Source organism: Leptidea sinapis, chromosome 18 (genome assembly GCF_905404315.1).
Source record: "Leptidea sinapis chromosome 18, ilLepSina1.1, whole genome shotgun sequence".
Lineage (NCBI taxonomy): Eukaryota > Metazoa > Arthropoda > Insecta > Lepidoptera > Pieridae > Leptidea > Leptidea sinapis.
In genome coordinates this window covers 4570977-4597956 of record NC_066282.1, presented here as the reverse complement: position 1 = coordinate 4597956, position 26980 = coordinate 4570977, and the positions used below count along the sequence as shown (strand labels likewise).

The 26980-nt window shown below is 33.9% G+C and overlaps 1 protein-coding gene across 1 annotated transcript in view; it reads right to left on the bottom strand.

Annotated features, from left to right (window-relative positions):
• Nucleotides 1–26980, bottom strand: part of LOC126969410 (thrombospondin type-1 domain-containing protein 7A-like) — a 131965-nt gene that overhangs the window by 74572 nt on the left and 30413 nt on the right. Inside the window, exon 2 of the mRNA XM_050814810.1 lies at nt 7353–7447. Coding sequence (XP_050670767.1) covers nt 7353–7446 — 94 coding nt within the window. The 5' untranslated portion in view covers nt 7447. The remainder of the gene's footprint in view (nt 1–7352; nt 7448–26980) is intronic.

Sequence of the window (26980 nt, the reverse complement as noted above, 5' to 3'; positions counted from 1 at the left end):
TGTGACGTTGTGGTATAGATGTAATTTCCTCCCATCTCGAGAACCAACCCGACAATGGGAACCCATGTCAAACGTTCCGTAAGAAAATTGAATAATATATTTGTCGTACTTATGACTTATTGAATACATATTCAACTATGAGTTATCACAAAAATATTTTAAGTTAAACAAAGAAGTAGTCGTGTTTAAATAAAACACTCTTTAAAGGATTAAAAGACGTATAATTGTAAAAGTTACATTTTTATTATTATTTTTCCCGTCGTATGTAGGAATACCCCTGAATCTGTGCTCTGAAAATGTCTCGAAACGTCGGGTTGGGTAAAATAATAATAAAAAATCCCAGTTGTAATCACACCCGTTTTAATACTTTAAAAAGTGTTTTATTTAAATGTGAAACTCTCGCGTAAATCAAAGAATATACTTAAAAAGTCATGCTAGGTGGATAGTCACTGTTTTGCTTGTTTTAATGTGATTAATGATTGGTCCCCGCTGCGCTCCAATTAGATACCGCACTACCTAAGAACAAATAGCTTTTTTATTGCGGCAACTATTAGATACTTGTCTGCGTGGCATCTTGACACGAAAGATGCCTTTCAAATATTGTAACAAGCGCTTCGTGTTATTTTACAATGAAATTAATAAAATACAAAATACTTACTGATGATATGTGTCTTTCTTATTTCTTATGGTATTACTTTTACATATACTACACAACCCGGCATTTTAGTTTCAATTATTAGCAAAGTTTAACAGAACATGGGCACATTGTCAACATAACACATTGTTCGAGACTGGGTCGAGTACGCCCACTTCTCGTAGTATTAGTTTGCGACACTTTGCGACTACGCCTCCCACTTTGCGACTACGCCTCCGGTATCTAGTTGTAGCGCAGCGGAAACCAATCCTTAATCAAAGGCCTTTGTATTGCCAACTACACTTTTTTGTGTACATTTTGGTGAATATATTTTGTTAATAAGTTTGTTTGTTACTTTGATATACTTTAGCTGAATTTAATTTAATTCTTAGTTTTATTCAATAAATAATTGCACTCCTCTTGGTTGAGGGCTGCCTCCAGGTCGCTATTTTGTTTCCCTGTCGATATATAACAAAAAAATCATTCTCTTATTTTAGAAGGTACAGGGGGGGGGGAACATTTTACCACTTAGAAGTATCTCTCGCGCAAACTATTCAGTTTAGAAAAAAATAATATTAGAAGCCTCCATATATTTTTAATCTTAATCAATCTATTCATCAATCAATCAATCTAACTATATATATCTATTCATACACACCCCATAAGTATGGGTTTGGTGAAAAAAAAATTATTGATTTTCAGTTTCTTAGTATGGGGAACCCCCAAAATGTATTGTTTTTTTTTTTGTGAGAATATCTTAATGCGGTTCACAGAATACATCTTCTTACTAAGTTTCAACAGTATAGTTCATATAGTTTCAAAAAAAGTGACTGTGACAGACTGACAGACATGACGAATCCATAAGGGTTCCGTTTTTTGCCATTTGGCTACGGAAACCTAAAAACTCGCACGTATAAACAAATTTCTATAACTAGGTTTCTCAATTTATGAGTATCTATCCTTGAAAAACTGTATGTATATGTACTGTAGCTACTTTGTTATACAAACTTGTTGTTCAGAAGGTGGATACTTCGACCTGTAAACTGTAAGCCGATCAAGCAAAGCTGATTGTCCTCTTGCTTTCAAACCCGGATTAGGTTACCATCTACACAGTTTTATACATTCATTGTATACATCAAGTGTTATATTTTTATTTATTACTAGCTGTTGCCCGCGATTTCGTCCACGTAGATAAATGGTTTTTAAAAATAATAAGCAGGTTTGGAATTATTGAAGATTATCTCATGTCCTATTCCAGTTTCGGTTCCCGTTTTCGCTCCCGTTCCCAACATATTATACAAATACAAATACAAATACAAATACAAATTTGTATTTGTATTTGTATAATATGTTGGGAATGAATCTTATTTCGAGGAAGATTGCTATGGCAAATTAATCCTACTATTGTTATAGTCATAGCTCATCGACGTGAATTTCAGTATTTCACAAATCCCGATAGAACCATAGATTTTTACGGGATAAAATGTAGCCATACCAAATTTCATTAGTAGGGATTATATAACTGGGATTAGTAAAAATTTAATTTAAAAATATATACATCCTATATTGGAATTAAAAGAAAAAATATTTTTTGTAAATCTTAAGGTGATGGGTATAATAGCGGTGCAGTTCAGAATGTATAGTTTCCTTATTCTTCTTATAAAAAAACGGGTCAAGGACTCGTTTACGATTGGTTCCGTAAAAAATATTACTCGAATTATTTTAGACAATCACAGATTTTATATATCACACACACACATATTATGCAATGGCATTCTTTAAGGGGATTTTATAATTCAAAATAGGATTTAAACCCAGTTATTCAACGTCAAAAACTACCACCCATTGGAAAATTTTGACCTTAGGAGAACGGGTACAAGAAACTCAGTGGTTTTTTTTAAATAAAATTTCGTTTATTGAAATTATTATTCAATTTGCCTGAGGGCTCCATTTTCAATAAGCTGTGATATCATTAAATATGTCATGTTCAAAACAAAACATATATTTTGAATTTCGTAATATATATTTTGTTTTGACCATTATCTGGGATTATGTTGTAAAAGCATATACATTGCCGAACAAAAGACTAATTAAATCGACTTAGCTAAGTAGTAGCCACAAAAAATTATATTCGTTAATTTTTATCACGTTTTCTAGAAAATTCTCTAATGTGTGTTTTTTCATAACAGCATACCAGTTTTCTTAATATCACCATCATCATTCATCATTTCAGCCGGAAGACGTCCACTGCTGGACAAAGGCCTCCCCAAACATATCTATCTCATCTCGATATAGTAATCTATAATCTATATCTATAAATATAAATATAAATAAAATTGGAATGTCTGTTTGTAATATTGAAATAACAATTTTTTACTACATGTATATGAATATATATACGGTACATACACCAAAATAACATTTTTTACAATTTTTGTCTGTCTGTCTGTCTGTTTGTTCCGGCTAATCTCTGAAATGGCTGGACAGCTAGTAATCTATACTAATATAATAAAGCTGCAGTGTTTGTTTGTTTGAACGCGCTAATCTATGGTACTACTGGTCCGATTTGAATGATTCTTTCAGTGTTGGGTAGTCCATTTATCGAGGAAGGCTATAGGCTATGTTTTTTTTTCAAAATTAGGGATCCGTAATAAAATTGCTATTTTGTAACACAAGGTGTAAAATCGAAAACCTATTTTTGCGTGCGCTGCAAAAACTATTGACAATAGAACAAAATCATGTACAGGCTATAATATAGGCAATATTTTATTACTTATAAAACTATCGCGTGAATTATACTTTATATGGCAAAACAACGTTTGCCGGGTCAGCTAGTATATAAATACAATGTCCTGATGTTTGTTTCCAGTGAACTAAAGTAATGAACGGATTTTAATGGGGATTACTTCATGGAGTGCAGTTTAGTCCAACTTGTGAGATAGGAAAGTTTTTATTTCGATTTGAGACCCATAATTATTTTAATTTGCAATATTTGTTTTGATAGGAAATATTTTCTATAAGAAAAATAGCTGACCCAACAAACGCTGTATTGCCGATATTAAAATCGCAATACAAAAGTAACTGTTCATCGTCATAATCAAACATATTTAAAAAAAATGTCAAAAAATTAAAAATACAAATTTGGCGTGGACCACCCTTAACATTTAGGGGGTTGAAAAATAGATGTTGTTCCATTCTCAAACCTACCCAATATGCACTCAAAGTTTCATGAGAATCGGTCAAGCCGTTTCGAAGGAGTTTAACTACAAACACTGCGACATGAGAATTTTATATATAAGATTATATTGGCGCACGGTTTGACAGTTCTGCTGGGAAACAATTTTATTATAACAACAGGGAGCATATTTTATGAAATAATCTTCTTGTTCTTCTTCATAATCTTGATGTTATGAAATATAATTGACAAATTTATAAAAAAAACAGTATTCTATTTATTGTGTACAGAACAACATATGTCGGGTCAGCTATTTAAGAATATATTCTTATTGAGAGGCAACAGTTAAAATTATAGTTAGTGCATAGATGGTTTCTTCATATTAACTGATTGTGTCAAAGTGACAGACAGTTTATATGAAGTTACATCCTATTTGAAAATAATTTCTTCGACATGTAAATATCATATAACCGGTAAAACAGTAACCCAATATAACTGACAAACAGGAGATTCGTGTAACCGGAGCATTCTCGATGGCGCAGGGAGGCGAGAGGGAATGTCGTGATGTACCCTCCTTTGATATTCACGCCCCATAATTTTAATATAATTTCCCCCTCGTTTCTCGATCGTTGCAGGATATACTTTGTACAAACAAGCTGGTTTCAATATACACTAGGGGCTGACGGTGACTTTGTGCGTCTAGATTTCATTCAGTTGGCAATCCGTTCATTAAATAGGATTTTATTATTCTTTATTTTCTCCAGTTAATGTTGCCCCTGTTCTTAATCACCAAGTTTTGCCTGTCACCTGATGGTAGTAATACGCCAGGCTGTCCATTGCAATGCAGTGAAGCTCATTCTTGATCGAATATACAAATTTAATTTGTAAGCAAAATTTATGAACGATGCAAGTGACGCATGGTTCGTAAATCTTGGGATGTCTTATTCAACTCTCAGGTTGTGGCTTCATTTACACAATCTACTTTACAGTTGATAACCTGCTCAACCCCAATAATTGCATATTAGGAAATTGAATTGAGGTGTTGCTCTTTCAAATCTAAACAAATTGTTATTTTTAAGATGATCTCTCGCACGTTTATACCATCTTATATATATTTCGTGGTCAAGAACGTCGAGCACAAGAAGCGACTATGAAAATGATTTGGTATTCGTCTTAGCTCGGGTGTAACCGGCGTGTGGTGCGAGTGCAGGTGAGAGCGGGAACACCACGTTTTTATTCAATAATCTTTTATATCTGTCTTTGTGAAGTGAAACGTTTGCTGATTATTATATCGTGTTTTACTTGCTTTCGTGTTCAACGCCCACAATAATGGAAAATCACGAAGATCCTGACCATGTGGTCAGCCTTCCCCCGTCTTATAATTTAAAAAAAAAACACCTTTTTATCTTCAAAAAGTTTCTTTTGGTTTATTATCATATTATGTAGTAATGATATACTATATAAACTTTGAAAGATAAACTTTGGCAGTGCCCAAGGGCATATAGATTTTTCAGATACACCAAAACTGAATGTGCCGTACGGCACCCTATTCCCTTACCACATTTTGACTCTTATTTTGTTTACAAGATGGTATATTTTGTATGGTCTAATAGCTTATTTCAATTGCTATCTCATATATTCACTCAAACCACCATAAATATAAGCTATCTATGAATACACGTAAAATAAATACGCATTAACAGAACGCTGCGTGACCGCCAAAATCACGCTGATTCTGAGGCATACTGCACGATTAGAATTTCTCGGAACTGAAAAGTTAATAGTATTGACGGATTCTGTATAATAAAATGTGTGGCATTCCTCCACAGTGCGGTTTTCAAGGAGCTTTCTTCCACGTACTACAAAGCTGTGGAATGAGCTTCCTTGTGCGGTGTTTCCGGAACGATACGACATGGGTACCTTCAAAAAAAGAGCATAGACCTTCCTTAAAGGCCGGCAACGCTCCTGTGATTCCTCTGGTGTTGCAAGAGATTGTGGGCGGCGGTGATCACTTAACAACAGGTATGTTCGTTTGTCCTATTCCATAAAGAAAAAAATAAATTAAAAAGGTGTGAAATTAAAACCTAATGTAAGTATGTACACACGATCTACTTACAAGTCACCCGGAGTCCTCCATTTAGTTGACTCAACCTCATTTTTCACATGATTACTATCTGCGTGGACTATTTACCTTCTAGAAAATGCTAGAATAAATTTTCCCTGACATTTATGCAAATAAAGTTAACTCATTATTTCACTCACGTATTACACTTAACTTCAACATTTCTTGACATGACTGATATGCGTTTATTATGATTACGTAGACTTCAACTCGAGCTAAAACATTTTATATAATAAATTAGAGTTAGATTATATTTTATAGCAGTAATTCGAATTTCACTACGTTTCTAATGCTTCTTATTTACAATTTCTTGATGTAAAGTAGGTCAAAATCATCTTTTATTATTAGATTATTTTACTTAAATACTTTAGTCGCACACGATGGTATTATAAGAATATACACAATTCTTTAATTCTATTTTATTAGGAGTATATAGTACTTTGGGTTTGGATTATGGGTACCACAACGCGCCTATTTCTGCCGTGATGCAGTAAGGTATAAGCATTACTGTGTTTCGGTCTGAAGTGCGCCGTAGCTAGTATAACTACTGGGCAAATGACACTTGACATCTTATTTCTCAAGGTGACGAGCACAGTTGTAGTGCCGCTCAGAATTTTCGGGTTTTTCAATAATCTTCAGCAGCACTACATTGTAATGGGCAGGGCGTATCAATTACCATCAGCTGATCGTCCTGCTCGTCTCGTCCATTATATTCATAAATAAAAAATTTAATTATAAATTGAAACGTATTCAAATTCAAATCATTTGTTTGAAAGGCTTAAACACTTATTGAAACTCAGCTTAGCTCTTATATTTACTCCTACATTATTTTGTCTAAGTGGAAATTTTATAAGTACTTATTATAAATAATTAACTATAGAGTAATATATATGTTTTGTAAATTATGTATACCTAAGCGTTCTCAACGAAAACTGTTTGTTTTGCTACAAAGAAAGTATAAAAATAAAATAATTTGTCGCAGTAAAATGTAGCGAACACCTACATCGCTACAACTTTGCTACGCTGCTACGATACTACAAGTAATTAGTGGACTTTTAAAGTATCGAGATACGGCACTTTGTCTGTTTATCAGCTTTGTAGATGAAAGTTTTATCGAAACAGTTTTCAGTGTAAGTTGCTGTAGTGATGTATACTTTCGTTATCGATACTATTCTAGATTCTTAATAACTATTAACTAACTAGTTTAATAAGAGTAGATGTATTGTTAGGTGAAAGATATATTATACTGAGAAGATATTGCAAATGCAAATGTTAATGCACAGCATTGTATATAATTAATTTGTGTTTAGTATATTTAATCATATTTCTTAACACAATTAACGAGAAACTGAATTTATGGCACTGGATGGAATTAAATGATAAAAAAAAATCATTGACAAAAAGCCAAGAATTTAACTTACCAGTTGCAACTTCGAGTAGACCTTGTGGATCCACTGCTTCATCAGCAATCGCTGAACATATCACCAATGACATGTACCACAAAATGGCCCCCATCCTAAGAACAAATAATATATTTTTATTAATATTAATAGAGTTGTTATGATGACATTCATCAATCATTCATTATTAAGTTTACATCAAGATGCATATAATTTTATATATATTTAAAAATTTATTTTGCTAATACTTCTATTTTTGCGTGTGCATAATATCTAGTGTCATAAAAACCGGTTAAGTAAGGACTTACTTTTATACTCAATTTTAGTGATTATAGGATTTGTGAACATTATTAATTAATGACTTAAGTTAAGATAAATTTATTATTTATCCTACAGTTTATAAAGCACTCTACTTCCAGCTTGCTTTATTTATTATACGTTCGGTCTTGAAGTCCAAATTATACTTTAAAGCAATACTCTGTGAATCATTCCAGTACTCGAGGACAACATTTAAAATTTGACAAACCCTGCATTTTAACCGACTTTATCAAAAGAGGAAGTTATTATTTTTACAGAGTGCTCACGTTTTTGTGAAAGGAATGAATAAACGGTATTTATTAATTGTTATTAATTGTTAGTTATTATGTTGGATGTTTATTAATTGTTAGTTAATTAGAGTAAAATTTGTAGTTATTAACTATTATTTGTACTTTAATATTGTAATTAGCTCACGCTGTTTTATTAAAGTAAAAATAAATAAATAAAATAAAATGTCTATATTTTAATGCTTGTCACAATTTAAGAAGTTTTGATATACTCAGATAGATTTAATGTTTGCTAAGTTACTCGTCTGAAACCGGTTACTTGTCGCGAATTTTTCTCTCAAAAATCAATGGCAAATTAATATTTCCTCAGAATTTCGTAGTTTCTGGCCCGATTTTCAGATGAGGAAACTCATTAAAAGGAAGCAGATATTTTTTTATTTTTAGTAACCTTGTCTTAACATACATATAATAAGTCAAGTACATTGACAGTACGCTGGTTTTCAATAATATATAAGTAAGTAAGGTCTTTGTTGCAAGCGTTAGGTTGGCTATAAGTAGGTAGTCACTATTTTTTTCATTACTAATTAATGAAACAGTGGGTGAAGTTGACATACAGGAGAGTCACATAAGAAAACTATAATTTTTTGAATAGCAAAATACGTAAAACGTCAAAACTTGTATTTAGAAATGATATGATGAATATCTTTTGATGTGTCTCGCAAATTATCGCCCTATTGCGACAGTGTGGCCGTAGCATATAAAGTCACAAAATTTGAGAAAAAAACTATTTACTAAATTATTAACTCTGTCTTGGCTACCATAGTAACCTGTCATAGCACTTCTCTCTATACTAGAGGATGGTTCATCGACAAACTTTATGGTGCGTAAAAATCATGTCACTATTCGCGCGCGTCGTGGGAAAATCTGCAAAATATGATTTCAATTGAAATGATATTAGGTAAGAAATTAATTTCATTGTATTCTTACGAGGAAACGACATTAAAAATAAAGTCAACGACGTCGACTAGCATAAAATAAACACACGGGTCCAATATAATGAAACATATTATGAAAACCATTCCGAATATTGGGTAGCGATTTGAGATATAAGCCGCTTAAACCCTTTTGATAATCCCCCCCTTCCCAGCCTCCCACGGTAAATTAACAACCCTCATCATCCATAACTATGTTTACACCGCGACTTTGTCTAGAGATTTTCGGGTTCTGTACACAGAGATGAACTACCATTTCAAGCCCTGGTTGAAGTATAAATCTATTCATTGCAGTGACTTGCTATGACTTAAGGGCAAATTATATATATTCTGCTTAAATATTTTTAAAGTTTGTGATGTATTTATATTGTTTTCATGAGAAAAAGTTACGTTACGATCAACTCTCGAAGCGAGGAAAATAAAAAAACACCAAATTAATAAGACTGCTTTCTAAAGCCTCATTCTTTAAGTATGAGTAATAAAAGTTTCAAGATTTATTAATTGTAGTTCTTCAAACCTCTAATTAGTAAAGATTACAACTCATTTGCAAAGAAATCATTTTACACAAATTAAATTATTTTCCGTTCCGTGCCAGTGCTCTAACCAACTGAGCTAACCGTTCGAGTGACGTATCGTCATAAAATCTTGTATGCTTTGTTCAACTCTCGGGTTGTGGCTGCATCTACAGGATCTACTTTACAGTTGATAACCTGCTCAACCCCAATATTTGCATATTAGGAAATTGACTTGAGATGTCGCTCTTGTAAATCTAAACAATATGTTATGTTTGTATGTCTAAACAATATGTATGTTAAATTGGAAAAACAAAATTTTATGAACTATGCGGGACTTGAGCCCACGACCTTCATTCGAACCCCGAGAATCCTTTTCATTAAATCAAGGACATAGACTCTACATACTCTACAAATTCAAACATAAAAATTCATCTTTATTGTATCATAAAATAATATATTTAGAATCTAATCTCAAGAATACAATGCTACGGAAAGAATAGTGCGCTATTGTCCGTAGCCTAGAAGCCTCGTTGCTGCCTTAATTATTCACCTCCCAGTTCCCTTCAACTGACAGGTAACATTATTAAATTGCAGTAGTTTCTTTGGTTTATTATTACAGAGCTTATGGAAATCAAATTGAAAATATAGTATTATTTATTTCATTAGTATTATTTACTATAATTGATGTACCAGATCATTCTTATATATTGTTTGATTTTTATTCTAAAAGACCTAATCTAATATATAAAATTCTCGTGTCATGACAAATCTTCTCCGAAACGGCTTGACCGATTCTCATGAAATTTTGAGTGCATATTGGGTAGGTCTAAGAATCGGACAACATCATATATATTTTTCATCCCCCTAAATGTTAAGGGTGGTCCACACGAATTTTTTTTTTTTTAATTTTTTAACTTCAATTTTTCATCCACCTACGATCATCAGTTACTTTTGTTTCACGATTTTAATATCGGCAATACAACGTTTGCTGGGTCAGCTAGTAAAATAAATAAAAGTTTTCAAGGTTAGGGAAAGTTAAAGGGATATTTATAAGAGTTTAACAATAAACAAAAAAACAACCAACTTCAAAAACCCTATTCCAAAATAATAGATATAATATGCACTGAAAAGTATAAAAACAATTATGTATTTTTATACAATCTCATCTAATTTTAGTTACGATTATTGTTAATCTATGTTTAACTCCCGCCTCCTCACGTCGCGCTTGCGACTCAAGCACATCTCACCTATGTATGTAGTTACAAACCTACATTGGCTGACACCGACTGACTATTCATAAGAATCATCGAAATTGGTTAATATTGAGTTATTCATAGATTTGTCGAGCAAGCGAGTTTTCTCGTGGAAGCCACTGTCAGATCTGGACCAAATTGCAATGGGACCACACGGGAGACACCAGCTTTTAATAAAAAAATAATTATCTAAATCGGATCACCCAGTCCAAAAATCTGAGGTAACAAACATAATAAAAAAACATAGCGACGAATTGAGAACCTTCTCGTTTTTTGAAGTCAGTTTAGAAAATACAGATACTCAGAAGTTATAAATATAATTTAAAATGTCACTTGCGTAGACAGCGACATCTGTTGACATGAATTCTGCAATGAGTGCCCATTTTCAATTTGTCAAGATTTTGGAAGTACTCTAGAACTAAGACTGTTTACGACTTGTCAATCAAAATCGGTTACAGCAACAATAGATTCGCTTTTCTTTTCTATCTTGTTTAATTATGTTGTATTAATTATTATTTTGCCAACATGTATTCTGTGAAATTGTATTTGCCAGTAAATTTCTATTAACTTGTGTCAGCTTGATGTGTTTACAAGCGCTACCAACTGTCATAAGACATTTGACATTTTTGACATTATTTTATATTTTTAAGTTCACGACATATGATTGATTAGAATAGACATCCCAATTAATTATAACATTTATTTAACTACTTACTGTGTTAGTATTGTTTTATATAATTATAACTATAATTTAAGAAATAACTAGAACAGCAAATTGTAGCAGTAACAGCAATTCTTTGGTTAACTTGATTCGTGTAAGTTAGTTTGCACTACAATAGTGCCAACTAACAGTTGGTAGCATCATCACTGTGACGGTCATGCCCTATGTAAGCCAGAGTGCTCAGTTTGGGAGAGTTAATTATTGTGAATTGTAAGGGGTAACGCTGCCCAAATTGTATTGAGTCATTTATTATAATTATTATTATTAGTGGAAATAGTAAAATACAGATCTTAAATTACCAAGGGATTGGTATTATACTTGTTTAAGTTAAAAATAAACAGCGTCTCTTGTATTTGTCGGTTTGAAACATAGAGCATAGAAATCTATTTTAGTTCAAGCACTGTGTTACTGCAGAAATACTTACTGTAGGTGCGAGGTCAGTCGCGGCGTAGCACCAAACAAGATGTATTCTGTTTGTTCAAGTTTCTTATGTTTGCTGAAGGTAAATACCGCTTTCAGTGGACCAAGACAACTTACAACTTAAACATGTTGCAGTTATGAAACTTTTTTATGATCTTGACAATTTCTACACAACTAGAACACAATTTAAAAAAGCAATCGATGGACATGACTATGCGTCATTCATCATTGGATTAATCACTACATAAAATGGAACAAAGTTCTCCACCGCGTCTGTCTGTCTGTTCGTGAGAAACTCAAAACGACTCCGCACCGATTGACATACTGTTTTCACCAATGGATAGCGTGATTCTGGATCAAGGTTTTAGTATATAATTAGGTTAGTTTTGTATATATTTTGTATACATTAACAATATTTGTTGGTGATATCGGAAAATATAAGCCGTCTGGGAGCTTTCCACGAAAACGCTATTTAAGCCCATTAAGATATCACCAAATAATGAATGGTGGAATTGTGTACCTTATATATAGGTCTACAGATACGTCCGTGATGGCATATGTCTATCACTTAAGGATAAAATACTATATCTATTTTAATACTATAAAAATTAACAATTATAAAGCTGTCATGTAACATGGACTATTAAAAAAAGAAGGACTCCGCGCCATAATATTAGCAGGTGAAGCAACTTTATGCTAGTGTGTGTGCGGTTACGGGGGATATTAGTTACACAATTTTTTTTCTCTCTTAAATAATCATATATCCACAAATACTTTAATATTATTGTTTTTACAATTTTTCACAACGCACGACGGCATTTTAGAATATTTTATTGCGACGCATACTGATCTGTCACAGACGATGGCAAATCACATAATGACGACCGATCGGCTTGTATTAGTGTAAGTGTATGCGGGGGGCTGTGTATTTACACGTTTGCCGGCTTGTTTTGGTGCTTCACTGTTATGTAAGGTGACACGGAGTCCTTCTTTTTTAATCGTCCCTGTCATGTAATAGCTATTTACACAAATACGACATTAATCCTTATCAGCTTTGTGCTATATAAAATCATTAATTTCCGATGGTTTAAGACTACATTATTCCCGAATACTTACATATTTTTTTTTATATTGATAGAACAACGTCTGTCGGGTCAGCTAGTATAACATGTTTTTTCATGTAACCCTTTTTTATGTAGTCTTTCTGTTTCACTGTATTTTAATGTTAGATCATTTATGCGTCCAGAGAGACCATCATAACTTTGCAAATGTCGAAAAAACTTGAGGTTGACAGTTAACTTCTATTTTGAGCAATGCACGCACACTAAAGTAACAAAGCTGCCCTGTTTTCATCAATTGTCTAACAGCAAGACGCTTTATCTAGACGTAATAATTATCTAACATTCTAACAATATACATATAGACAAGCAAAATGCGAGAGAAGAAGAACATCTCTAACGGAGATACAGCAAGATAGAAATGGTAATAGAATCTATTAAAAAGGCATAAAAAGGCATTTATTTTCTCTAAATTGATTCCTTTAGAATTCTTTTTGATGTCATTTCTAATAACTACTAGATACAACTACCGCTTAGGAAACAAATGGCGCTCTCAGAGAGAAGAAGCGGCGCAAGAAACTCTCCCAACATTCTTTTTTTGTGCTCTTTTCAATAAAAATATACACATATATATTGTTACTGTAACTGATTTTGATTTTAAAGTCTAAGAGCTTAGATAGAGCAGACGTAGAATCTGGAACAGTCTCAGATGGTTTTCCGTTATGTTTATAATGCTTTTAATTTTTTTAATGCAAGAGGAGCACAAACGAGCGTACGGGTCACCTGATGTTAAGTGATCATTGCCGCCCACATTATCTTGCAACACCAGAGGAATCACAGGTGCATTGCCGGCCTTTAAGGACGGTTACTTGCGGTTAAGTACGCCCTGTTTCGTTAAGGTATCTATGTCGTATTGTCCCGGGAATACCACACTAGGGAGTTCATTCCACAGCTTTGTTGTACGTGGAAGAAAGTTTCTTGAAAACCGCAATATAGAGGACCGCCACACATCCAGATGGTGGGGATGAAATCCTAATTTGATGCGAAGGTGGAATTCGGCTGCGGGATTTATTTAAATAATACGCCAAACTCCACGCGGGAAAAACCACAGGTACACGCTACCATATTAAAGCACAAAGCTTGGTTTAGGTTTTAAAAATTTAACTCTCAGAAATAAGATAATAATCGGGCATGCATTCTGAAGGTAATAGAGAGCTTAAGTAAAAATACGAGTAAAAGCTTTCATAACTGGTAAAGTGAGAAAATACACTTGAACACTCGGAGTTAAGAAGCTGCTTGCAACCGGTACACTGCTTCCTTAACTTCAGTTTTATAAACCATTTTAACTTTTAATTTTAACATTACATTTTATCATGTGTTGCGTTATTCGTTCTCACGACTATTCTATTATTTGTCGGGCATTAAAAGGCATAAAATGCATTTTTTTTCTCAAAATTCATTCCCTTAAAATTCATTTTGATGTCATTTCTAATACTACTACAAATGGCGCTCTGAGAGAAAAGAAGCGGCGCAAGAAACTCTCCCAGCATTCTTTTTTTGCTCTCTTCTAAATAAAATATACAATATTGTACTGTCGTTGTTATTGCTATAAAATAATCAAAATATAGTCCCAGGCAGTCCGATGATTAGATATTCAGCTGTTGAGTAGCAGGATTTACGACGGAGCCATTTTTTAATAAAACATTTAAATTTATTTATAGATAATGCCTGAACAGTGGCTGGGACTTTATTATAAAATTGTATACAATTACCCTTAAAGCTATTATGTTTCCTAGTAAAATACAAACACAGTACAGTTAAAATAGGTGAATAAAATTAAGGCCAATAAAAAGCTTCACATATTATGTTAATAAAATTCTTTCTAACGAAATTTTATTTTGTAGTTTTCCAATTAACTTTATGAAAATATGTTTAACCTAGCGCCAAAATAAAATATTTACTAAGTGCACACTTGGTACTATTTATGTTATGGATTGTTTTTAGGCTTTCTGTGAGAATATATTAATTTAACTTATATTATGTATATCTTTAATTAGTGTTACTGGTCGACCGTACATTTTAAGGTAAAAAAATAAATAAATAAAAATCTTTTAACGCACTATTTTATACAATTTATATAAATTTTAAGAATTGAAAGCAGGCCTATAGGGTAACTGCCCCGTTAGATTGGATGAAGCCTTCGCTTATCAATTTATTATATAGGTGATATATAATCAGTCAATTGTTGAGGGCACTCAAATCTCAATTTACAATTTACTACAAATACAAATATTTGATTTGGTCTCAAAAGAAAACGTATTTTATAAAAAAACCATGTACAGGTGACATACACATACTTATAATACCTACTACTCGTAAACAACTTAATACATCACAACCATTAGGTACAAATATTATGAAGAAGTCTACATACTTATGTTTGATTAACGCATCCAGAGAAGAAGGTACGAAGTTGTTATTGCTAGGAATTCTTTAATAAACTAGGTATATATAGACAGTAGGTTTATATGAAACAAACATAAAAGCTGGCGAATTATTCACAGTGTAGCATTATTTCTGGAAAGTACATGGCTGAGCTCTAACTCCTAACTAAGTTTCCCTGTGTTTAGGATAATAATAATATAATATTGACACACTTTTTACAAAAATTATCTTGCCCCAAGCTAAGCATATAATATAGCCTGTATTATGGGTTACAAGACAATGATATATTTAATACAATATACTTACATAAACATACATAAATTCATATAAACATAGATAAATACATTTAAACATCCATGACTCGGAAACCAACATCCATATTCATAATATAAATGCTTGCACTTACGGGGAAACGAATCCGGGAACTCTAGCTTAGTAGGTAGGATCGCTAACCACTCGGCTATACAGGTCGTTGAAAGGAAGGATATTAGTACTACCTGTGTATCGGTCGGTATATTAATAATAATTTACTGACTTCATAGATTCAAAACTACCGTATATTTGTCACTTCAATTCATATCTCATACCCTGTCACGAAATTGAAACAATTTCCGAGAGAGTTCACCAAACAACCCTAAAAGGATAATGAGGACGATGACCCCGCTCGCGTTTCATTCGCAACAAGAGATAATGTCTTTATCTTTTTCAAGACCGTATTGAAGCTAATAGAAAACTTGGTTTCATTATTGGATTCAGTAATTTCGTTGTTATTACATTCATTCCTCTCGTAATTCCATAATTGAATTTGTTATTCCTTCAATTACTTGTTTCGTGTAATATCTTAAAATAAAACATTTGTTACATTTTTATCTTAGATGATTTATACGTCTAGATAGAGCCTCTTGCTGTTAGGCATCGCATGATAACGGGCGAGGCTTAGGTATGCAAGACAGCTACGTCTTACACTTGCGGTAGTTTAGTCATTTGTTTTTTTTTTATGAAAATATTGGACGAGACGAGGAGGACGTTCAGCTGATGGATAATTGATACGCCCTGCCCATAAAAATGCAGTGTCGTTTAGGAGTCTTCCCCAAAAATTCTGAGAGAAACTATAATTGTGCTCGTCACCTTGAGACATAAGATGTTAAGTCTCATTTGCTCAGTAATATCACTAGCTACGGCACCCTTCAGACCGAAACACAATAATGTTTTTACATTACTGCTTCACGGCAAAAATAGGCGCCGTTCTGGTACCCACAATCTAGCCGACATCCTGTGCAAAGGAGCCTCTAAAGGTGCGGTCTAAAATTTAGGCTTACCTCCATAAACTCCTTTTTAGACGTTGTTATTGTTAGGTCAGTGTATAATAAGCCTTGTATAATTTTTTTTTTGTAATAACACCGATAAATATCGAAACATAGATATAAGAGAGAAAACAAAAATAAATAATGTCACTTATGCTGTAAAAAACTTAAATGGCGCTGGAAGGAGTATTCCTTTCGGGGTACAACAACAAATGGAGCAAATACATCACATACTGGTATCCCAGAAACCTGAAAAGGAAACGGGGAAGACAATACAGGAGATGGTGAGACCAGCTAAGGACGATAGTAGACAAGACATGGACAAGCATAGCTAAAGATAGAAAAGAGTGGAAGAACAAAAGTGTCAATGATCACGTAGTGGACATATTGAGTACATTTTGTGCACTCGTGGACACCAATAGTAACACAGTGTCAGTGATACCGTGCTCGTCAGTCATCACTACCGGCGCACCCCGCAAACCCCGCGCGCCCCGGACTTTCCAACCGCGTACAGCACAAGACCGCAGTATGAGACGGGACGTTATCGCGAACCCACTACACTCACCCTGATGAAAGACGACACAGATAATTCGTAAGTTAAGCCGTGTTAATTAATAAAGTTATAATTGTCTCACGAAAGTTTTAATAATTTTAACAAACATTTAGTGACAGAATATCTGATATTTAGTTAAGTAGTGTAGTTAAGGATAGTATGTAAATATATATGTAATTCTACTATCTGAATAAAGGCTTATATTATTTAGGAGTTACAGCTGAAAGTTTTCTAATTTAATACGGATTCTCATTAAGTCGATAACAATCTATGACGAAGGTACAACAAAAGACCCAACAGGACTTTATCGATAACTAACAATCTCTGAAATGGACATTATTAGACTGAGTTATGAACGGTCCTATATCTATTAATACCAGCGGCTCCATACCTTCTTTGTTCAAGGTGACTCAGCAATTCTGTTGTCTTTTACACCTCCTTTCATTATTGTGGTTTAATTTAAATTTACGATAGCCTCGACAAAAATGTGAAATGGCGAAAAATTCCAAATTCCCTATGACAGGATAATCCAGCCACCACAAGTAGCAAAAGTTCACGAGTAAGTAGCAGTAATATAACCGTTAATAATGTCTACGACTTACACACGACAAAAATTTACATATTTCATTACTATTTTTCATTGTAGCTTAACTGTAACATACAAAGTCAAGTAATACATAAAAGATAAAGAAAGCTCATATTTTATGGCGTTGGATCGCATCTTAAAGCTTGTTTTATGGGAGGCGTTAAAAGGGACAGAAAATTATACGCTTATGTTATAAAAATGTTATGTGAATTACTTCAGATAGCAGTGCTAATGCTTAGAAAATGTGTATAAGTCGGTATATTAAAAGCAATTTATTAATTTTTAGTTTGCTGGGTGATGAAATCGCTGGAACATACTACGAGAGACGTGGATTTGAATCGCGCATCGTCCATCAATTTTTTATACAAAAAATAAAATTTGTGTAGGTATAATATATTTTTAATCAAATAAAGGACTAACGCGCATAAGTACGGATCACGCCTGGTAAGTAATCACCGCAATCCAAAGTCTCTTGTAGCTCCAGAGGAATCAAAAGAGTTTTTCGGACATTAGACCCGCGAATAAACTAACATAATAATATGAGAACACACTTTTCGCTTTTTGAGTGTTGTACCGCCATAGCTCGTAGCTCTATACGGTGAAGCACAGCACTGTAGCACCTGTAGCGCGTGTCCAGTGTTATACTGCCGTAGCGTCGTAGCTCTGTACGATGTAGCAATGTAGAGCGTAAGTCTACGTAGACAAGTACAGAATGATTCTGGATTTACCCAATAGAGATCGTAGTGATTTTTCAAATGCATATTAATTGAAAAATCATATCTAATAAGTTATTCCGATAGAAAACTAACCGATGTGTTCTTTTTTAAAGAAAAGATAAAGAAAGCTCATATTTTATGGCGTTGGATCGCATCTTAAAGCTTGTTTTATGGGAGGCGTTAAAAGGGACAGAAAATTATACGCTTATGTTATAAAAATGTTATGTGAATTACTTCAGATAGCAGTGCTAATGCTTAGAAAATGTGTATAAGTCGGTATATTAAAAGCAATTTATTAATTTTTAGTTTGCTGGGTGATGAAATCGCTGGAACATACTACGAGAGACGTGGATTTGAATCGCGCATCGTCCATCAATTTTTTATACAAAAAATAAAATTTGTGTAGGTATAATATATTTTTAATCAAATAAAGGACTAACGCGCATAAGTACGGATCACGCCTGGTAAGTAATCACCGCAATCCAAAGTCTCTTGTAGCTCCAGAGGAATCAAAAGAGTTTTTCGGACATTAGACCCGCGAATAAACTAACATAATAATATGAGAACACACTTTTCGCTTTTTGAGTGTTGTACCGCCATAGCTCGTAGCTCTATACGGTGAAGCACAGCACTGTAGCACCTGTAGCGCGTGTCCAGTGTTATACTGCCGTAGCGTCGTAGCTCTGTACGATGTAGCAATGTAGAGCGTAAGTCTACGTAGACAAGTACAGAATGATTCTGGATTTACCCAATAGAGATCGTAGTGATTTTTCAAATGCATATTAATTGAAAAATCATATCTAATAAGTTATTCCGATAGAAAACTAACCGATGTGTTCTTTAGTTGAGACGGCGATTCGGAAAACGTACTGTAGAGCACCATACGAATACATGGACCGACGATATACACAGGATTTAACTTGCTGAGAATAGCCGAACATCGGATTCAGTGCTATGGGTGGGGCATATTATGTTCAGCAGTGTACTAACACACGCTAATAATGATTATAAACATAATTGTTGATGATTTGTTGAAACGAAAATAATTCAATGACTTCTAAAATAATACCAAACCTATAAGTAATTTTACACGTATGTTTACTTTTATAAAATAATTATGAAGTGAAATCAATTTAAGACAATGAAAAACATTGGTATACGGAAAAGAACATCAACTGAGGCAATTCCAGGTGCTGCGTCTGGTCTATTTACGCCAACAGTTTGACTACTACCTCTTTGACTCTACTCTGAAAGACTCGAGGTGGGGTAACAGCGGAATTCACCGATTTAGGTTTAAAAAAAACTGAAAAAGATGTAAAATTCGTAATTTATACAATCTACAGTCAAAACTGTATACCAAAGCTTACACTGCAATGTATATTTATGTGTGAATGAGAAAATTAAATTAACATAAATCACATAGAAGTTTATATGACGTCACGTTTATTCCTTTATCGCAAACGTGACAGAACGCTCCTATTAACGTGAGCTAGATAGCAGCCGCACCACGTAAAAGTTAAATTGCTTGGAAATTGTACATATTGCTATGTTCGTTCACTTTCAACTCTTGGTGTATTTTGTCCGGATGGGTTGTCGGATTAACAGGAATGAAATCCATGGAATTACGATATTTATTTTGATAGTGAAATGCAGATTGTCCTTTTTTTAATGACTAATAATTTATTATTCTTCTACAGTTTATTTTGATAGTGTAATGCAGATTGTCCTTTTTTAATGATTTAATAGTTACTACATTATAGTAATCATATATATAATTGATCATATGTGTCAGATGCACACAGACCGATAGGCACAGGTCGTCACGCATTGGGTGCCTCGGAACGGGCAAAGACGCCGAGGCAGACCCCGAAAACTATGGCGTGACAATCTAGTTACTTATAATAAGACCTGGTCGGAGTTGGTACAGGACCAAGATAAAATATGGAGTAAAATAGGGGTGGCCTTTGTCCCGCAGTGGGATCCGTTAGGATTCTTTAAAAAAAAGTTATTTTGATAGTGAAATGCAGATTATCCTTTTTGAATGACTAGTTAATTATTCCAGTACAGTCATTTTGATAGTTAAATGCATATTGTCCTTTTTTATTCAATAATAGATTATTCTACTATACTAATTTTGATAGTGAAATGCAGATTGTCCTTTTTTAATGACTAAATAATTTTTCTACCACAGTTTTAAGATAGTGAAATGCGTATTGTCCTTTTTAATGACTAATTAATTATTCTACTATAGCTATTTTGATACTGAAATGCAGATTGTCCATTTTTAATTACTGATTAATTATTCTACTACAGTCAGTTATATTGATAGTGAAACGCTGATTGTCCTTTTTTAATGACTAATTAATTATTCTACTACAGTTATTTTGATAGTGAAATGCAGATTGTCCTTTTCTTTTCTATCTTGCTGTGTCTCCGTTATAGATGTTCTTCTCTCTCGGACGCTTTGTTTGTCTATACGCTAGTGTATTGTAAGACTATGATTATAATCATAAAAATTTGTGACGATGTCAAATATCAAATCGCAGTAAAAGATTTGAATGAAATAGTAGAGTTCCACAAACTGGGGTGTGGTTATCGGTCTAGTAACGTGAAATCGTTTGGCAACGTTTCAAGCGAAGTTTAATTAAACTACCATTAACCAAATCTCAAGTAAGATGGAGTTCTCTTCATGCATGAGCAACTCCGACATTACGTAGGTTTGATTCAGAACGGCTTCCATGTAACCAGTTATCTCTATAAATTACTATTGCTAATGCCCCACGATACCTGCCCTGGCAGGCGGTTCACTTATATTATTAGTAACCTTTACAAAATTAAGGATTTTGAATTTCTTTACACATTTTGTTTTGTAGATTTTCTGGGATCATGTTGCATATACATCGCCTCACAAAAGACGGACTAACTCTACCTAATGCTCACGACATCCGCAACACCAGATATGCGTTGCCAGCCTTAAAAGATGCCTTTTACAGAGTGACTTTCAATAAAATAAGCAAAATTTTCAAGATTTACAGCATCGTAATGATTTTTAAAACTATATACCAGCCAACAAAATCCCAGCCTTGAGTGTCTCTTAAATTTGTATCAAATAAATTCTCGACTGTAATTAACTTCAAAATGTTCATTGTGTAAACAATGTTTGCTACTCGATACAACCCTATTTAAAATATGTAACATAACATCAAGCTCTTACTCTACTTTAACACCAAATAGCTCATCAAGAACAATCCACATTATCACCTCGTGTTTATTCAGAAACGTAAACAAAACATTGGGAGTTCAAGTGGACCACGCACTCCATTCTGTCACTCGAAACGAGAACCCTCTACCCGTACTACGTGACGCTTGTTCAATCGAGTATGAGATGAAAGCAATATGAAAGGCAAACGATATCAAGCTACACTTTATTCCAATTATTAATCATTGGAATAATTGCTTGTTTTTCATGCCATTTTTAATGAAACGGTTACTTATATATTTCGCAATCTATTTTCGAATTTCATCGAATGAAATTGTACGAGCTTTACTCTACTCACTTTACTCAGTTCTAAGTATAGGGAACCCCCAAAATTTATTGTTTTTTTATTTTTGTTTGAAAATCTTAATGCGGTTTACAGAATTCATCTACTTACGTTTCAACAGCATAGTTCTTATAGTTTCGGAAAAAAGTGGCTGTGACATACGGACCGACAGACATGATGAATATATAAGAGTTCCGTTTTTTGCTATTTGGCTACGAAACCCTAAAAAGGATTGATTTATGAATCCGTCAAAAGCCATAGCAAGAATATAATCCAATGAAAGCGAATCCTTCTATGTACTCGGTGACTTATGTTTTTCTATCGTTACTATGACATTAAAGTTCTCCCTTCCAGTGAGTCATATAAAATGTTATGACTTATATTAAGTAATTTTAGTTTTCACCTACCATTACTATTTCATAATGTTTTCAAGGTTTACTTGTCAGTGAGTCACATAATAAATTATTATCATTGATAGTTTAGTGAAGTGTTTGTCGGCCGTTTCCAATATACTATCTACAGGTAGAGATAAATTACTACCTTCTACTGTCAGTAATCTGAAGCTGTCCCGTAGGCAGTATAAAAGAGATACAGTTTCTAAAAGAGATTTATATTTTCATTCGAACTGATTATTGTAAAAATAGCTGTACAAGTCGAAATAAATTTGCAAATTTGAAAAAAGCGAGTGTGCTAAAAGACCGCAAGACTGAAATAAAATAAAAAATTAATGTACCACATTAAATAAATCACCGTTCACGTAACGCTCTCATCACGCATTCACCAGCTTACTACTCAAATCAAGATATCACCGTTCGCGTAACGCTAGCGTTCGTTTGTAACACTCACGTCACGCATTCACCAGCTTTCTCCCCAAGTCAAGATATCACCGTTCGCGTAACGCTAGCGTTCTTTTGTAACTCTCTCCTTACGCATTCATCAGCTTACTCCCCAAGTCAAGATATCATCGTTCGCGTAACGCTAGCGTGCTTTTATAACTCTCTCCTTACGCATTCACCAGCTTACTCCCCAAGTCAAGATATCACCGTTCGCGTCACGCTAGCGTTCTTTCGTTAAGCTTTCATCACGCATTCACCAGCTTTTTCCCCCAAGTCAAGAAATCACCGTTCGCGTAACGCTGGCGTTGGTTTGTAACACTCACGTCACGCATTCACCAGCTTTTTCCCTAAGTCAAGATATCACCGTTCGCGTAGCGCTAGCGTTCGTTCGTAACACTCTCCTTACGCATTCACCAGCTTTTTCCCCAAGTCAATAAATCACCGTTCGTGTGACGGTAGCGTTCGTTCGTAACACTCTCGTCACGCATTCACCAGCTTACTCCCCAAGTCAAGCGTGCTTAAAGAAGTTTTAACTTCAATGATATCTTTTGTAGAGAATAAATTGGAAGATTGTTAACAAACTTCATCATAATCTTTATTTATTCATTGCAATCAACTTTTGTCAACATGTGCTTGTCCCTACTCCCGGACGAAAATAATTACGCAGTCTCAAAGCTTGTGAATTATATAACTAAGTGGTAACTATTGTTTAAACTTACTGAATATAATTTAACACACACAGTTGCGAATCACAGCGCTCCTAAAAACGGAAGAGCGCTCAAACTTCGTACCGACAACATTGTGACTATGTTTGCATTTAATTAAATTCACTGTTTTGTCCTCGGGAAGGCAGGGCCCAGGAGGGGAGTAACAGCCGACGTGGATAATTAATGGGGACTGTATTTGAACTAAATTGTCACGTTCGGTCCGTTTGCGTAACTCAAAAGCACCTGTAGGTTCTTATTGGCTTAGCTTGAGGTTCACCTGCCATGTAACAAGGGAGCTCTGTTTTAGATCATATTAACATTAATGTTAAATGGGCTGCTTCTAAGGCTGACGAATATAATCCGGCTAAGTTTGAAAGCGAACAGTTGCTTAAAACGAAGTGGATTTCGGTTATCTCAATTTTTACAAGATCTTTAGGAATCCTCAAGAAATGCTGACTCGCCAAACTCGCCAAGAGGCGAAACACGTGTCAAATTGTTTGAAGACAAATATTGGCGGAATTGACACCGTTACTGTTCTTTGCCTATCCAGGTTCTTTCCTACATATTAGTCATTAGACAGAGAGAGAAAGATTATCTTACAACTAGACCAATTTTATACATACTTTAGCTACCATAAGCCTTTAGTAACTAATGAATCACCACCATTGGACGAGAATTGAATCAATTTCAATATATTTAGGTTACATTATATATCTTATATTTTAAACGAGCAATTCTTGCATATATATATATAATCTGAATCTCGGAAACAGCTCCAACGATATTCATAAAATTTAGTATGCAGGGGATTTCGGGGGTGATAAATCGATCTAGCTAGGTTTCAATTTAAAAAAAAATGGTTTTATCCATGTTTGAATGAGAAACAGCTACAATAACATTAGAATACAAAGGTAAATTTCGCCACTATATACAAGACTATTATAGCTCAGATGGGACATTGGATGATCCGGAAAGCAGAAGACCCCGGTTCGAATCCAGATGTCCTATTAGTTTTTTTTGTGCAAGTTTTGTATATTCTTAAAAATCCGAAAAGGCTCGGTCGTTATATTTAATTAACTAAACGTTATTTGATAAAATTATGCGATATTGTAATATTTTTATTGGTTGTGTTTATTACCTTCTTTAATATAATATTGTTCTTTATACAAACGTGAAGTAGCACTATGAATAAAAAAATCTAGGATATTTGTTTGGTTACACATTTTTTTTCTTACAAAAAAGGGTATAAGAATAGGTTATCTGCTCGAGAATTCTCGACAAATTTGTCTTTAGTCGAGACGGAGAGAATCTCAACACCTCGAGAACTCGAGAAATCAATTGAAGTAAAAACAGCCATCCAGACAGATAAATCTTTTGACAATTGCAGTCACATTCAGTTATCTAGAAATTTAAAGAAAATCTTGAGTTATCTTGCGTCAACTGGGCAACGAAATTATCACTATTCAGCCGACATCAACGGAGAATGAACGTGTTTTCTCTTTGTCGGGAAGTATTGTCTGCAAAACAAGAAATCGCCTAACATCTGATTCTATTAATCCTTTTGTATACAACGCCTATTTGTAAGAGAAAAGTGTTGTAAGTAAAACGTTTTGGCTCAATTGACTTACAAACCTTGACTTTTATTATAAACACAAATAAAATTTGAAAAACAAAATTTTATGAACGATGCGGGATTCGAACCCACGTCCTCCGGTGTTCCGAGCGGGTGCTCTAACCTACTGAGAATCCCGCATCGTTCATAAAATTTTGTTTTTCAAATTTTATTTGGTTTTTTAATTCTATAAGTGAGGGTTATCACTTTAAAAAAAAACAAATTGTTTTTATAATAAATTTTAAATTTGTTGAACTTAAAAAGATAATATATATATTAAAAGATCACATTATATAATTATTTATATAATATTAATAAACATTTTTTTAAATACTTTTACAAAGAGAAGTAAATAATATTAATAATATTGTAAATAAAAGTTTTAAATTTTATGAGTAAAGAAGTAAAAAAAATCTGTTTTTCTTTTTTTATATTTTAATAAAAAGAGCGCAAGTAAAGAATGCTCGGAGAGTTTCTTGCGCCGCTTCTTTTCTCTCAGAGCGCCATTTGTTTCCGAAGCGTTAGTAGTATTAAAAATTACATCAAAAAGAATTCTAAGTAAATCAATTTTGAGAAAATAAAAGCCTTTTACTCCTTTTATTACCTATTTTATACAATAATTATATAAGATTACTAGTGGACCCGACAGACGTCCTGTACACACGTCTTAAATTTGTAAGATTGATCCAGCCGTTAGGAGGAGTTCACTAACATACATATTATATGGATAGAATTGAGAATCTAAACCAATCTCAAATTCACTGGAACACACAAAAATCATCAAAATCGGTCCAGCCTAAGCTGTAGTTCAATTGTGAATCTAAACCATTCTCGAATACACCTGAAGACACACAGAAAGTTTCATTAATCCAGCCGCTTAGGAGGAGTTCAGTTATAACAGACGCATAAAAGAAATATATATATTAAGATATGGACGAAATTGAGAATATAAACCAATCTCAAATTCACTGGAACACACAAAAAACTCATCAAAATTGGTCCAGCCGTTTAGGAGGTAGTTCAATTGTGAATCTAAACCATCCTCGAATCTACCTAAAGACACACAGAAAGTTTCATTAAAATCGGTCCAGCCGTTTAGGAGGAGTTCAGTTACAACAGACGCACAAAAGGAATATAATATATATTAAGGTAACAAAAATATAAATTGTTTCAAAAACTTTTACGATGAATAAATATAAAACTGCTATCTAGTTTTATTGTGAAGAACAATGAAACAACAAAATGAAAATAAACTCTTTCTTTCACTTTGACTTTGAACCAGAACATATTTTCATTGCAATAAGAATATTAACCCAAACTAGCAGAAACTCTGTATCTTTCGAAAAGTTCAAATTTCAATTTAACTTTAGCTGACACTAATTGCTTTCGGTTTGTAGGATCTGGTATTAATGTTTCCTATGCGGTGGAGTTAGGTAATCTCGTATTTCATTTTGTAGTATGTACTTAGTGTACCCTACACTAGTCGACGGCTCAAACTCGTTGTTGGACACAGCTAAGATGAATGCTATCTCATCTAACATCATGTGTGAAAGTGACGCTAGTGCGCTCAGGTCACGCTCAAAATCACGTGTGCTGTGATAAAATTTGAGTAATTTTGGTGCATTAATGTGGGCTTGGTGCTGGTTTCATTCGCATAACAGTGCTACAGTCAAAACGCGACGTATTTTGTGCGAGTCGCCTGCCTGGAGTCGTAATCGGGACCCCGAAACGTGAAGAAGTCTGTACGGAAGAACACTTCAAGTAAGTGCCTCCATTCTTCTTTGGTGAAGGGATGATTTCGGGGTTGTGCTGGGAATGACGAAACGGCAGATACTGGATTAGGA